The following is a 15,938-nucleotide window of genomic DNA, read 5'->3' as shown; positions in this document are numbered from 1 at the left end:
CAGGAAAGCGCCCCAAAAAGGGCCTGGCTACAGCAAAGCAGAGACTCGGCCGTATCCTGAAAATCCACAGAAATGGAAAACTGCTTCTGTGAGCTCCCTTGTGTCCTGCCCCTCACCCCTTCACCCCCATTGCCTTCTCCGTTGTCAATTCTCGGGGCACTCCTGGATCCTACTGGCCCCGGACAAGGTGCTGAGGGGCATTGTCCTGCTTTCTTGGAACTGACCAAAGGCATGGACTCTCCCACGGGCCCCTTCACCGACCCCCTCAACTTCCTTCCCCACTTCCACTAGAGCATCCTGCCTTTCTTTCCCATATCTCTGAGTGGCAGGTAAATGGGAGAGGTTTCCAGCTGACTAGAACTCTTTTCTGCTGCTCTAGTCCATTTCCCTTGTCTGCCCTTTACTCTTGCCCCCACCTAGAGCTGGAAGGCAGAATGAGGAGAGGCATTAGGAGAGCCTGGGCACCTCGGTATTTCCCTGGTCATGAAATGGGAGGCCCAGTGCTCAACACTTTTCTATGGCTTCAGCCCTGTCTCCAAAAACCTGCCTCTGCCCATTCTCCTTCCTACCCTCAGCCCAGTAGATGGGTCCCACTCCAGACTTGTTCCTGGAAGAAGGCTCTGGCCTCTGCTCCCTCTTGCCAAATGCTTCATGGAAATAAAGAGGAGGGCCCAGAGTCTCCTTACTGCCCCACCATGGGCCATTTCCAGAGGTGGCCTAGAAAGACCACGGGCTGACTTTACTCATCCTTGGGAAGAAGAGATTTCTATCACTTCTCAAGGTGGGGGGAGGACCAATGCCCATGCCTTTGACCATGACTTTGTGGCTCATTGGAGGAAGCTACTTTGGAGTGGCTACAGATGAAGCCACCTGTCCCAGGGTGAGCTCTAGAGATTTGCCTGGATTTTGAGGTCCTGCAGAGCATTATTCACATAGCAGTAGGCTCCAACCCAGGAGGCAAAACCCATCTCCCAAAGGCCTGAAAGCACCTGCCACTGAAGCAGATAGCCCTTGCTCTGCAGCCTGTTCCCTTCACCTGTACCACAGAGCACAGCCTGGACCTTCTGAAGAAGATGTGGCAGGACAGCTCACCCCTGGGTTCTCCATCAGGAGCCTCCCTGCTTCTCTCTTCACCTTGAGGTCTTTGTCTGAAGAAGACCTCGGAACTCACACCTTCACTCCTGGGCCTTTGCACTTCCAGATGTCAAGTGGACACTCAAGCAGAGTGCAGACAGGCCACTCGGGAGTCTGAGCCTAGGAGCAGAGATGCCCATCTGTAAAGGAGCAGATCATCTGATCCTCTCTCCCCCTTTTCCCTTTGTGAATGTTTCAGTTGTCCAGACAGTGCCCATCCCCTCCCTCATCCTTCCCCAGCTCCCTCCACCTCCGCCTGTCTTGCCTCCCTGGTGACCTGGACTGGATGGAGAATGTCTCCCTCTCTCCATTTTGGTACTACCCAAGTGGAGTGCATCCTTGTTCTCTACCCCTCACTTTGACCTCACCCCAGTTTTCTCAGTGCTTCTGGGGAACTTAACAACTACCATGCAGGCCACAGGGAATATGTGAGGCTTCCCTAGTCATCTTTGTGTCTCCAGTTTGTCTTTTTTTTCTCCACAGCCCCACATCTACTCTCCTTCCTTGGAATCAGGGGTCCCTTAGCTCCATTTGCTTTTTCTATCTTGGGGACCCCAGGGGCCAAGCAGTCCTCCATCTAGTCACACCAAAGGCAAAAAGCCTGGCTACCTCCCCCCCAGCACGTGAGGTTCTCCACTCTCCCCCCTTTTTCTGCCCAGCTTTGCTTTTCTTGGGTATTTCAAGGCAGCAGAGGGAAGCAAGGGAGGGAAGGGGGGCAGCCTATGTCTCTGTAGGCAACTGCCTGACTAGGCCCTGACTGCTGTAACCAAGACCAGGACCCCAGCCCTTCTGCCCATTAACACCCCCTTCCCCTTGATCTTTCAAAGGCAGCTAATTGCTAGCATATCCCCCTGGTTCCAGGCCTCTTTCCCCTCTGTTTCTTAGAAGTTTCTGTGGAGCTGAAACCCAACCTCCATTTGACTGGGTTTCTGTTTAGTTTAGTTGGGCTCTCAGAGCCTGCTGTTGTTTTGTGTTTTAAATGAAAAGCAAGTTTACCCTCAGATTTATGCTTTTCCAAAGAGGCTAGTGTGCTTTTTTTTTTTTTTTTTTTAATGTTTCAGGTTCTAAGTGAAGTGAGTTGGGGAGGGGTTGGGAATGGTCATAACCAAGGTTTAGAACATGGTGAGAGAGTTACCTCTGGTCTCTAATCCCTAGCACAGAGCTGGGGGTTGGGTAGGGGGCAGGGAGAGAGGATTTCTATTCACCTTTAATATATTTTTACAAAAAAGCAATTTAAAAACAAGCCCACCGCTTCTGTACATGTCTAAATATATTTTTAGAAGTGGGTAGGATTGTGAATTTCTGATGCAGGGCCTTTTTATAAACAGGTTAGAATAGCATCACCATACAAACTTCTCTGTTGTTTTTTTCCCTCTGTTTTTTTCTTATGTTGTGTTACTAATGTAATTTATATTTTTTTTTAGATCCTCCCTTTCCTATAGAGATAAAAGTGATTTATCATGGCAATTGCTTTTCTCGGCATTCTTTTTTTTTTTCTTTTTTTTTTTCTTTTTTTTTTTTTTTTTTTGGTGGTGGTGGTGGGTGTGGTGGAGTGTTGGGGTCCAGGAGTACTGCCTTTTCTTTGCATCTTCCCTGTCTCTCCCATCAACTCAGCACTTCCCTGGTGCCCAGCCTGAGGTGGAGATGGGACAGGATCTCTGCCCTCACAAGAGACACAGTTCACACACCAAAACCAGATAATCAGAAGTATAGTGAGCAGAAGAGAAAGGTGTCCAACAATGCAAAGGAGGCTGACAAGTTTGTTGGTAGGCTGTTTTTACTGACACCTGTATTCTCTTTCTGTGAATGTGGAGTTGTGGGTTTTTAATTTTTTTTTATCCCCCCAATCCCCTACATGCTCTTCAAGCTGAACTTGATTACTGTGCTTAAGGCCAGTGCAAGGGGTGTAATTATTAGAGCTGGCATACCATGCTCATTTCCTTGTGTCAGACACTGCTGTTAGTGTTCTATGTATGTTGACTCATTTCATCTCGCCAATACCCTCATTCTACTGATAAAGAAACAGGCAAAGGAAACCTCCTACATCACACATCATACGTGGTGGAGCCAACCTGGTTCCACAATCTGTTTGTTTGTTTGTTTTTTAATCACTGTGTTCTAGCACCTCTCACTGATAACTGCTACCATTTTAAGTGCCTTTTCAGTGCCAGGCATTGAGCTAGGGATTTTACCTGGGATATGTCATTTAATCCTCACTGACAACCCCAGGAGATAGTCACTAGCCCTGTTTTACAGTGAAAGAGACTGAAGCTTGCCACTAGCCTTCCACAGCAAGATCTACCTGACTCCAACATTCATGTTCTTTCCTCTCATCATGTTAGAAAATCTTAAGCAACTCAATGACCCATCAGATGTTTATTGAGTACTTGTGTGCAAGATATAACATTGAGAGTTGTGTCGTAAGGGAGCCCCTGGGGTGGTGTTGGAAGACTCACCAAATTCACCACCACTTGGACTCTCTGTGCCTGAGGGCCAGTTCCTTACTGTCTGAGGGTTATTGTAAAAGGAGTTTGAACCCAACCAGGATTTTTTTCATCCTGGAGATTTTGCTTGTGTGAATCTGGGATGAAACTGGCTGGGTTTGGCACCTACTGGCTAAATGACGTCCTCCAGCTCTCCCAATCTGAAGCTTGATATTAGGCAGGATTTGGATAGAGAAGATTCTTGTCTGGAGCATGGGGAACTGTGTCTCCTGGTGGAAAGGCAACAGAAAAGAGAGGAGGAATTTTAAGAGCCCTTGCAGGACTGGTGGGCTGGGTTCCCATTGTCACCAACTCCCACCCCATCTTTTCAGTAAGGGGCTAAAGCACTGTCATCAGCCTTAGGTTAGAGGATAAGATAGAGTCTTGGTTACTTTACTACTCATCTAGGCAGGAAGTGCCAGCAGATGAGAGACTTTTGGCCAAAAAATGGAAGAACAAGAGCACCCGACTTCAGTCTTCTCTCTTTCCAATATGGAGTGGAAAAGTGTATCGGACTTGTCGCTAAGAACCTACCTTCTCGATGACTGACCAAGTAATTTGGGGGAGATTACTTGTCTTGATAGCAGTTTCTACATTTGACAGATGAAATTATCTCAATTATGAAGCCCTCTAATACATGGTCACTCCTAAACTTTCTGGATGCTGTTGATTCCCAAACTGAATCCTCCAGCCCTGACCTGTCCTAAGTACACATGGCACATTTCTGCTTGCCTATATTGTGTTCCCTACCTTAAGTACACAGGCTCCTCCCTTTCCATCAGGACCCTGTTCATGCCAAGTTGACTGAAATGGTACTTGCTTTCCAGTAAGCTGAGTGGAGAAGAACACCAGATGGTACAATGTGATGATAGAGATGAGAACAGAATGCTGATTAGGGAGTCTGTCCTGGGAAAGTAGGGAGTTTAGGCAAGGCTTCCTGTCAGGGGTGATGTTTGAACTGAAGGATGAGAAATAATTAGCCAATCAGGCAGAGAACAGTGGGAAGAGTATTCCAAACCAGGAGGGGGAAAAAAACATGTGCATACAGAGAACATGCAATTCAGTATAACTACAGCTCCGGTTTTCACCTGGAGGAACCAGAGTCTTCCAAAGGGAATGTGTAGTTTGAGAAGGCATAAGATCAAAATTGATTAGTTTTTAGGCACAATGTTTATTTTAAAACATCAGATAATGGAGGATATGTAATTTTGATGTTTGTTGAGAGATGTAACTGTATCCCATGAGTGACAGAGAACCATCAAGCAGAAAATAGCATGACTCAACTTGCTTTTTTAAAAGATCCTTTTGCCAGTCATAGGAGTGGATTAGGAGGGAGAGAGATGAAGATAGGGAGACAAGTAAGGAAGTTTCTGAAGGAGGGAGGGGGAAGGTACCGTCTCGCCCTCTAATGACCCATTCATTGCCCTTCCCCAAGAAAGCCTCGCCCAACTCTCCATCAGTTTTGAACCTTTTTCTGGATTTCTACATCCATAAAGTGTGGGTATCCCAGGCCATTTCCAGGAGGCAGAACCATGGAGTCAGCCATTCATATAACCCAGGAGGTGGAAGTTGCCCTCCTCTATCTCAATTTTTAGCTTTTTAACTCTTAAGAAAGAAAGATCACCTTTCCAGGCCCTCTCCTTTCCCATAGGACCACAACATAATGCCAGAACTCACCAATGAATGTGGTAAGAGAGATACAACACCCATTTTATATTTTCCTTGTCAGGAGTCCGTCAAACCTCCCTCACTTTCTATTCCATTCCATTCTATCATACAAAGCCTTTCAAGGTTATCTCCTCAGAGTCCTATTTTCATCATCTTTTCCTGCTTAAAAACATCCATGGCTTCCCACTGCTTATTACAACTTTTGGGTTGCAAGGCTTTTCAGATCTGGCCCAAACTGAGGACAATGGGCTGTACTGGAAAGAGGATGTGCCTGGAAGTTGAGAAGACCAATGATTCCATTACAGCTCTGCCTCCTATGGGCTCTTGAGTTGGCTACTTCATGTTTCTTTGACTCAGTTTCATCATTTATAAAATGAAGATAAAATCTCTGCCTCATAAGATTGTTGGGAATTATATTAGTATCTTTAAAGAACTTATACAATGTCTAGCACTCAGGTCATCAATAAATCTGGTTTCATTTTTTCCAGAGAAAATTTGCCCAACAAGACCCATAATCTTAGAAAGATTACAAAGAAAGCCTTTAAAGGAGTTGGAGAGAATATTTCATTCAACCTGGGGCAGGAAATCAAGTCAGCTTCATTAGGAACATGGTTGGAGGACATAGAGAGATGGCTGCGTCAATAGGTTTGGTGAGCCTTATCATCCTGTAGAGGAAATACAACTAAAATCTATGACACAAAGTTGCTGGAGGGTGCTGGCCTATCCATGCCAGTTCAAAGATACTTTTGTGTCAGGCCCTGTGTATGCCTTTGAAGGACTCAATCCTAAGGAGCATGTGGTTTAGCATGCTAGGATAAATACTATGTTACAAATAAGTATAGGGTGCTATGGGGGCAATGAAGGATATTGAACCCAGTCTGAGGAGCAGGAAAGACTTCTAGAAAGAAGCAACACCTGAGTTGACTATTGAAGGGCATTCACCAGGCAAGGGAAGACGGAAGGTGAGTTGGAATAGAGCATTTCAAGCAAAAGGAACAGCATAAACAAAAGTAGAAAATTGAAGCAGCCGGGTGTGTGGGGAGAAGTACACGTATTTGAGTTGTGTTGGTGTGCAGGCTTGAGTAAGATGGTAAATGTGGGATGAAGCCAAAGAGGTTGGCAGGAACATGATCATGGAGGCCCAGTTTATGTTTCAGAATGTTTTCTCTGGCAATCTTTGGGTGGGTGGGGGGTGGGGGGGTGGAGACAAAAGCATGTTAGTGTGGAGCCCAACGTGAAGATGGTTGCAAGATTCCAGTCTAAACCAGAGCAGTGGCTATTCAGATACCAGAAATGGTAACCCACACCTCCCTTTTTCTCCCCCCTGACATTTTTACTATGAACATTTTCAAACATTCAGAAAGTCAAAGTAATTATACAGCAAATACCCATATATCTACCATTTAGATTCTATAGTGTTTTACTACACTTATTTTGTCACATATCCATCCCTCTATCCATCCGTCAACCCACCTTATTTTTTGTGCATTTCAAAATTTGATGCCTCTGTATGTCCCTTTAAACACTTCTGCATGAATGCCATAAACTAGAGTTCAATATATGTTTGTGATTCTTTTTTAACTAAAGTATCTGTACAATGAAGTGCATATAACTTGAGGGTATAACTTCATGTTTTGACAAATGCATATACTTGTGTGTGCCACACCATATCAAGACACAGAACATCACCACTGACCCAGGTAGTTCCCTTCTGCTTTCCACAGTAGGCCTTGATTTTGAAAGGGTAGGATTTGGGGAGTTCGTGTTGTGGCTCAGTGGGTTAAGAACCTGACTAGTATCCATGAGGATGCGGGATCAAATCCTTGGGCAGGCTCAATGGGTTAAGGATCCAGCATTGCCACGAGCTGCGATGGAGGTCACAGACGCGGCTCAGATCTGGTGTGGCTGTGGCTGTGGCGTAGGCCGGCAACTGCAGCTCCAATTCGACCCCTAGCCGGGAACTTCCATAAGCCGCAGGTGCAGCCTTAAAAAGGGGAAAAAAAAAGAGGGAGGTGTAGGATTTAGAAATAGAAAGATGATCCAGGTTGAGAGAGCCTGAATGTCTCCCTCTTCAGCAAAGTCATGAAGGCAGGTAGCTGTGGGGGATACTCAAGCATTAGTAAATGAAATTGGATGGATTTCAGCCTCCCTCCTCTCCCACAACTGAGCCTCATCTTTATAGGTCAATGCATGAAACCCTGAGGCAGAGAGGAGCTGAGTCAAGGGACTACTGGGCCCTCTTGAACTAACAATCTTGTGGGAGAGACAGAAACACAGTTACAATTCTGTGTGACAGATGTTGAATGTTGCATTTTACCAGGGTCAGTGCTGTAACAAAGGAAAGAACAGAAGATGAAATAAAACAGCACAAAAGTTACACAAGGGTTTGAGGTATTGGGTGGGTAGGTGGAGAGGGGAGAGATAAGGCAAGTGACTCAGACTCTTGGGAGGGATTGGAAGAGCTCAAAGGAAAAAGGGAGGAAGAGTAGCAGCCATGAGAAATTTTCTGGAGGTGAGAGGAGTCAAGTCTTGAATGATGTTGACTTTAATAATATATAATAGACAAAGATAAGTTGTAAATAACAGAAAATGCAAGTCAAGCATGGGACATTGGCTCATGTAACTGAAAAGCCTAGAAGTATGTGGATTTTAGGCACAGTTTAAACAGAGCTTTGGTTTTGATTATCTGACTTCTGCACTCTTTTTTGTATGTGTTCCTTTTGTCTTCAGGATATTTCTTCATGGTTAAAAGATGGCTTCACATAACACAGTGCTTCCGCTTGTGGTTACTCGCCATCTTATAAATCCTCTTTGGTGAAGTGGCTGTTACAGTCTTGATATTTTTAATTGGGTTGTTTGTTAAAATAGAGCTTTGAGAGCTTTTTATATATTTAGGATACAAATTCTTTGTTGGATATGTGATTTGCAAATATTTTCTCCCAGTCTGTAGCCTGTCTTTTTATTTTCTTATCAGTATCTTTTGCTGAGCAACTTTTTTATTCTGATAAATTCAAAATTATTAATTTTATTTATTTTATGGATTGTCATTTTTAAAAATTCCTTCACTAACCCTAGGTCGTGAAAATTTTCTCCTGTTATCTTCTAAAAGTTTTGTTTTACATTTAGGTCTATGATGCATTTTGAGATACTTTTTGTATACTGTAAGAAGTTTAGGTCAAGGTTCTTTTTTTGACTATGAAATGTTCAATTGTGCCACCATCGCTTGTTAAAAAAAACTGTCCTTTCTCTGTTGAATTGCCTTTGCCCCTTTGCTACAGTACAAGTAGCTATACTTGTATGGGTCTATTTCTTTAATCTGCTCCATTAATCTTATGCTTCTATTCTTTCACCAATACCACACTGTTTTGAATGTAGCTATATAGTAACCCTTAATATCAAATAGTTATTTCTCCCACTCCATTCTTCTTTTTCAAGATTATTTAGCTATTCTAGGGCCTGTGCCATTTCATATAAATTTTAGAATAAGCTTTTCTGTACCTACACATACATTGCTGGTATTTTGAAAGGAATTGCATTAAATCCATAGACCAATTTGGAGAGCATTGACATGTTGACGGTTTTTAAATAATTTTAGATTTTTTATATAATTTTAAAGTATAATATACATAAAGAGAGGGGCACACACTCTAAATGTACAGATTGAAGAATTTCCATAAACTGAACACATCCCTGTAATGATTATCCGGTTCAATAAATATAATGAGTAGCACCTAGAAGACTGTGTCTTAACACAAAAGAGATAAGAGATGAATTCATGGGCTCCCTAGAGATGAAGAGGCCTACTCAACATTTTCACTTGGAAGTATATTCAAAATGTAACTCCTATTTCTCTCCTTGCCTCCCTTATATTAGTAGATGGCAACTTCATCCTTCAGTTACTCAAGCCAAAAACCTTGGGTATCCGTGAATCATCTCTTTCACACCCCATATCCAAGCTGTAGGCAAATCCTGTTGTCGTTCCCTCAAAATATTTCCAAAATCTGACCACTTTTCACCATCTCCACTGCTACCACCTTGGCCAGAATCATCATCATTTCTCACCTGGGAAATTAAAATAGCATCCTAACCCATCTCACTGTTTCCTCTATTACTTCTCTTATAATCTAATTTCAACATGATATTAAGGGGGATCTTTTTTTTTCATTTTTTATTTTTTAAATTTTATTTTTCTTTTTGTCTTTTTAGGGCCACACCCGCAGCATATGGAGGTTCCCAGGCTAGGGGTCTAGTCAGAGCTGTAGCTATTGACCTACACCACAGCTCACGGCAACACAGGATCCTTAACCCACTGAGCGAGGCCAGGGATTGAATCCACAACCTCATGGTTTCTTGTCGGATTCGTTTCCCCTGCACCACTATGAACACTCCAAGGGGGATTTTTTTAAAAATATGCCAGAGACTTCCACTTCAGAGAAGATGGAGAAGACATACTTTTCTCTGTTCCATCCACTAAGTACAACCAAAACCCCTGAGCATTACATATAAACAAACACAAGACTTTGAAATGCAGAAAGAAGGCAGATCAGCTAAGGGCATGGGATTTGTGAAACAACACAGTGATAAAGTTCCTTCGTATTTTTTTGCCTCATACATCCTACCAGATACTGGAAAAGCCAAATAATCCACAAACAGCAACAGATGCAGACAGAAAAAAAAAAAAAAAAGGAAGAAAAGCCTGCTTTCTCTAGCTAAAGTACTCATAAAGGGGTAACCTAGAAACAGAGAAAACTTTTAGACAATGACTATTACTCCAACCAACCATAGAAAAACAGTGGCTCCACCCCTACCCTAGCTCACCAACATAGATGGATTGAAGAGCTAAGACTCTTTGTGGGCTCCGATGACAGACTCTAAACTCCAACATGGTAGAGTGGGAGAAAGCTAAGAACCTGGACTTCCACTCCCACCAAGCAGTAATGATGTGATATCATAACTTCCCCTACCAGAGTCTTCTCAGAAGAGGCCAGCTCAAACAAATTTAACTAAAGTCCAGAGTCTCTAACATAATACCCCAAGTGACCAGGTTTCAATTAAAAAAAAAAATCACTCAGAATCAGGAAAACATCTTGAATTGAATGAACAGCTGCTAACACCAAGATGAAGCAGGTGATAGACTCTTCAGACAAATGTTGTAAAAGAACCATCATAAAAGTACTCAGAAAGCAGTTACAAACCCACTTGAAATAAATGAAAAAAAAGTCTCAGCAAAGCAATAGATGATACAAAGAACTAAATAGAAATTTTAAAACTAAAATCAGATAACTAAAATTTAAAACTCAACTACTATATAAAGGGGATATAACTAACAGGAACCTACTGTATAACACAGGGAGATCTATTCAATGTTCTGTGATAATATGGGAAAAAGAGTAGATACATGTATATGTGTAATGGATTCACTTTGCTGTAGAACTAAAGCTAAAAATACAACATTGTAAATCAGCTGTACCCCAATAAAAAAAGGAGTTCAACAGCAGAGAAGACAAATGAGAAAGTAATCCAAGAACTTGAAGATAGAACAATAGAAATGATCCAGTCTGACTTCAGCAAGGCTATAGGATGCAAGGTCAACATACAAAAAATCAATTGTATTTCTACACTGATTAAGATTGGAGACTGGAAATAAGATTATATACATTACATAAGTTTAAAATGTACAATCACTTAAAATGCAATACTTCTATGTAAATCTAACAAAACATGTATAGGACTTGTATGCCAAAAACTACAAAATGCTGGCAAAGGAAATCAAAGAAGACCTAAAGAAACAGTTTGTGTTCACTGATTAGAAGAAAAAAATAGTACAAATATCAGTTCACCCTAATTGATATATAAATTTAATTAGAATTTCTGTCAAAACTCCTAGCAAGATTTGTTTTTTTGGTAGATAGACAAGATTATTCTAATATTTATATGAATAGGCAAAGGATGGGTTGAATGTTGGTCCCCTCAAAGGTATGTCTCTTTTCTAACCCTCAAAACCTGTGAATGTGACTTCAGTAATAGGGTCCTTATCATTGTGATTAAGGATCTTGAGATGAGATCATTGTGGATTATATGAATGATCCCTGAATGCAATGACAAATGACCTTATAAGAGATTGAGAAGACACAGACACAGATGATAAGGCCATGTGAAGATGGAGGCTGAGACTGGAGTTACACAACCACAAGCCAAGGAACACCTGGAGCCATCAGAAGCTAGAAGAGTAAAAGAAGGATTCTCCCCTAGAACCTATGGAGGGAGGGCAACCGTAACAACACCTTGATTTCAGATATCTAGTCTCCAGAACTTTAAGAGAATAAATTTATATTGTTTTAAGCCACCAACATTGTGATAATTTGTTATATCAACCATAGGAAACTTAATACAACAGCTGAAACAATTTTGGAAAAAAAGAAACAGAACACAAATAGCTAACGTATCTACACACAAATACAGCTAACTCATTTTTTTGACAAAGGTGCAAAAGAATTTAATGAAGGAAAGATAGTCTTTTCAACAAAAAAGTTCTGGAACAATTGGATATTTATAGGCAAATAGTGAACTCTGACCTAGACATCACACCGTATATAGAAATTAATATAAGATGGGGCATAAATTTAAATGTGAAATATAAAATTATAAAACTTTGGGGAGGGAGTTCCCGTAGTGGTGCAGTGGTTAACGAATCCGACTAGGAACCATGAGGTTGCGGGTTCGGTCCCTGGCCTTGCTCAGTGGGTTAGCGATCCGGCGTTGCCGTGAGCTGTGGTGTAGGTTGCAGACGCGGCTCGGATCCCGTGTTGCTGTGGCTCTGGTGTAGGCCGGTGGCTACAGCTCCGATTAGACCCCTAGCCTGGGAACCTCCATATGCCGCGGGTGCGGCCCAAGAAATAGCAACAACAACAACAACAAAAAGACAAAAGACAAAAAAAATAAAAAATAAAAAAATAAATAAAAACTTTGGGGAGTTCTCGTCGTGGCACAGCAGAAACAAATCCAACTAGGAACCATGAGGTTGTGGGTTTGATCCCTGGCATAGCTCAGTGGGTTGAGGATCTGGCGTTGCCATGAGCTGTGGTGTAGGTTGCAGATGTGGCTCAGATCCCGCTGTTGCTGTGGCCCTGGTGTAGGCCCGTGGCTATAGCTCCAATTAGACCCCTAGCCTGGGAACCTCCATATGCCATGGGTGCAGCTGTAGAAAAGGCAATAATAATAATGACAATGCCCAAATGTTGGTAAAACTGAGGTGAAATTGGATCTGTCATATATACATTGCTAATGTGACTAAAATGGTACAGCTGCCCTGGAAAACTATTTTTCAGTTTCCTAAAAAACTGAACATACACTTAACATATGACCCAGGAATTTGACTCCTAAGTATTTACCCTAATGAAATGAAAGTATATCTACACAAAAACCTATTACATATGTTCATAACAGCTTTATTTGTAATAGCCAAGAACTAGAAATGAACTTTTAATATATACAATTGTATGGGCCTTGGGGGCATTATGTAGAGTGGGAAAAGCCCATCATATACTGTATATCAATAGGTAGTTAAACAAATTGTGATACATCCATGTCATTGACTGCTACTCAGCAACCCAAAGTGGTAAACTGCTGCATGCAACAACTTGGATGGGTTCCAGGGTCATTATGCTAAATGAAAAAAAGTAAAAAATGTGGCATACTATATGATTCCATTTATATAATGTTCCAGAAATGACAAATTTATATAAATGGAAAAAAGATTTTTATTGGTTGATAAGGGTTAGGGATAGTGGTAGGCAAAGTGGAAAGTATAACTATAAAGAAGCATCAAGGAGATCTGCGTGGGAATGGAATAGTTCTGTATCTTGATTGTGGTGGTTATATGAATCTACAAGTGATAAAATGACACATAATGATAACACAATGCAAAAAAAGTCAAATTCCTGGTTACACACACATACATACACACAGTACAATATAATGTGAAATAAAATCAATCCATTACAGGAAACCTGAAACCTTCCAAACTGTCTTTATAACAGTCTTTATAATTTCAAAATTAAAAGTTTAAAAATGTAAGTCAAATGATACCACTCCTCAGCTCAAAATCCTCCAATGAATTCTCATTTTACTCAAAGTCCAAATCATTAGCTTTCTTACCTGTTGCCCCTGTCAGTTCTCTGAACTCTTCTTCCACTATCATTCATGCTATCTAGTCTAACCACACTGGCCTCCTTGCTCTTCCTTGAAAGTGCCAGGCATATTCTTAGACCTCAGTTCTGGAGATTTTTCTTGACTTTTTGGTCATTTCTTTCTGTTTTGTCCTTTTCCTTCTGGAATCCCTATTATTTGGAAGTTAGCTCTTCCGTTTGGACCTCTTATTCTCTTTCCTTCCCTATTCTTATCTCTCTCTCCTTCCTTCACCCCTTCCATATTAATTGATTATTTAGATTAACTTCCTGGAGGATTTCTTCAAACATATCATCCAACCCTTTCAACGAATTTTTCATTTCTGCTAAACTATTTTTTCATTTCCAAGAGCACATTTTCTATTGTTTTAAAATAGTAATATGTTCTTGTCTCAAGATATTATCTTCTGAGAAATGGTTAATAGCTTTAAAAAAAGTTTTCCTCTTACTGGAAGTTTTTTCTTATCCTTCAAGTTTCTTCTCATCTTTATTTATCTTTCATGTTAGAGAATTTCCTCAGAAGTCTAATAATTTCTTTGTACATGTTCTCTTAACTCCATCTTGCAATATACGATTCCTAATCTCAATTATGCCTACAATCCTCATTCCAGAGACCATGTTTTGCCCTCATCTAAAAATAATCCTTGAGTCTTTTACCGAGTCATAAGAGTTAAATCACCCAGTTCACAGAATAAGAAGGGGATCTGGAAATCTAAATGTTTTTTAAACAGGATTTCATGAAATCCTTCTGTTTTCAGCCACACTTTCATTACTACTCCCAGAAGTATCTGAAGTATCCCAATGGCCTTTTCTATATAAATAAAAATAGCCAATCTTAAATTCATATGGAATTGCAAGGGACCACAGATAGCTAAAACAATCTTGACAAGAGCAACGTTGGAAATTTCCTATTTTAAAACACAATACAAAGCTACAGTAATCAAAATGGTGTGACACTGGTATAAATATAGATATACAGAAAAATTAATTAGAGCTAAGTGTTCATAAATAAATCCATACATCCATAGTTAATTGATTTTTTTAACAAGGATTGTCCGACCAACTGCAAAAGAATACTCCCTTCAACAAATAGTGCTTGGCTAACTGGAAATCCACATGCACAAAGATGAAGCTGGACCTCTACCTCACACAATATATAAAAAGTAAAGTGAATCAAAGAACTATGTAAGAACTAAAAATATGAAATTGTTAGGAGAAAATATAGTAGTAAGTTTTTATGATCTTGGATTTGGCAATGGATGATATTAAAGGACAAACAACAGAAGGAAATAATAGATAAAATTTAAAACTTTTATACATCAAAGGACACTATCAGAAAGTGAAAATGCAACCTACAGAATGATAGCATTGACAATTCATATTTCTGATAAGGACCTAATATCCAGGATATATAAAAAACTTTTACAATTTAATAACAAAAAGATAGTTCTATTAAAATATGGGCTTTAACATACTTTTCTCCAATGCAAATATGCAAATGATCAAATAAGCACATGAAAAGATGCTCAATATCGTTAGTTATTAGGGTAAAAAATTATAAACAACAATGAGATGCCACTTCACACAAAGATGGTTATAATAATAATTTTTAAAAACAAAAATATTGGAAAGGACATGGAGAAATTAGAACTCATATATTGCTGATGAGACAGTAAAATGGTGCAGCCACTGTAGAAAATAGTTTGATTGTTCCTAAAAATTTAAACATAGAATTAGCATATGACCAAGCAATTTCACTTTTAGGTATATACTCCCCAAAACTGAAAAGACATTTTAAACAAATACTAGAACATGAATGTTCATAACAACATTATTCACAATGGCCAAATTTCTATCAACAGATGAATGGCTTTAAAAATGTAGTCTATCAAGGCAATGGAGTATTATTCAGCCATAAAAGGGATGAAATAATGAAACATACTACAAACTAGATGAACCTCACCTTCCACTACCAAATCTATAAACCTATTTCCATTTGCCCCAATCTCTAATCCTTCCCTCCTGTTATCTAAACCTCACTCACCCCTCTCCAGTATTTCCCTTCCTGGGAAGGGCAAGATATATTTGAAGTCCTGAAAGGAAAAACCCTGCAACCTAGGATAATCTATCCAGCAAGATTATCAGTTAGAATAGAAGGAGAGAGAATTTCTCAGAAAAGCAAAAACTAAAAGAATACAACAACACTAAACCTATCCTAAAAGAAGTACTGAAAATTCTCTAAATGGAAGCAAGAATCTATATGAAAGAGAAGATCACAACTCAAAAGTAAATAAATTAAATAAGCCAGTATATAGATTAAAAAACAATTTTTTTGTAAAAGTAAGGATAACCACATTGAACAGCAAGAGGGTAAACGTGAAGATGTAAAAAATAAAAAAAATCATAAAATGTGGGGTTAGAGAACGAGAAATTGTAGATTTTTTAAAAGAATGTGTTTGAGCCTATA

General features: G+C 40.2%; 1 protein-coding gene across 6 annotated transcripts in view; it reads left to right on the top strand.

The window, feature by feature from the left end:
• PHF8 (PHD finger protein 8) overlaps positions 1-2,601 on the top strand; it is a 111,226-nt gene extending 108,625 nt beyond the window's left edge. For 3 of the 6 annotated variants that reach the window (XM_085007974.1, XM_085007976.1, XM_085007973.1), the window contains 2 exons: positions 4-88; positions 1,048-2,601. In XM_085007974.1, the coding sequence (XP_084864100.1) occupies positions 4-88; positions 1,048-1,252 (290 nt within the window). In that variant the 3' untranslated portion in view covers positions 1,253-2,601. Of the gene's footprint in view, positions 1-3; positions 725-1,047 lie in introns of those variants that run through there. The other 3 variants (XM_085007978.1, XM_085007975.1, XM_005673656.4) reach the window with 2 other exon arrangements.
• Positions 2,602-15,938: the final 13,337 nt, after the last annotated feature.

The sequence above is a fragment of the Sus scrofa genome, chromosome X, assembly GCF_054392235.1.
Source record: "Sus scrofa isolate SSC_HxYL_T2T_F1_AM1 chromosome X, Sscrofa_HxYL_maternal_Yorkshire_Landrace_v2.0, whole genome shotgun sequence".
NCBI lineage: Eukaryota > Metazoa > Chordata > Mammalia > Artiodactyla > Suidae > Sus > Sus scrofa.
The sequence above is the reverse complement of the archived record's forward strand: the minus strand, read 5'-3'. Positions and strand labels throughout refer to the sequence as shown.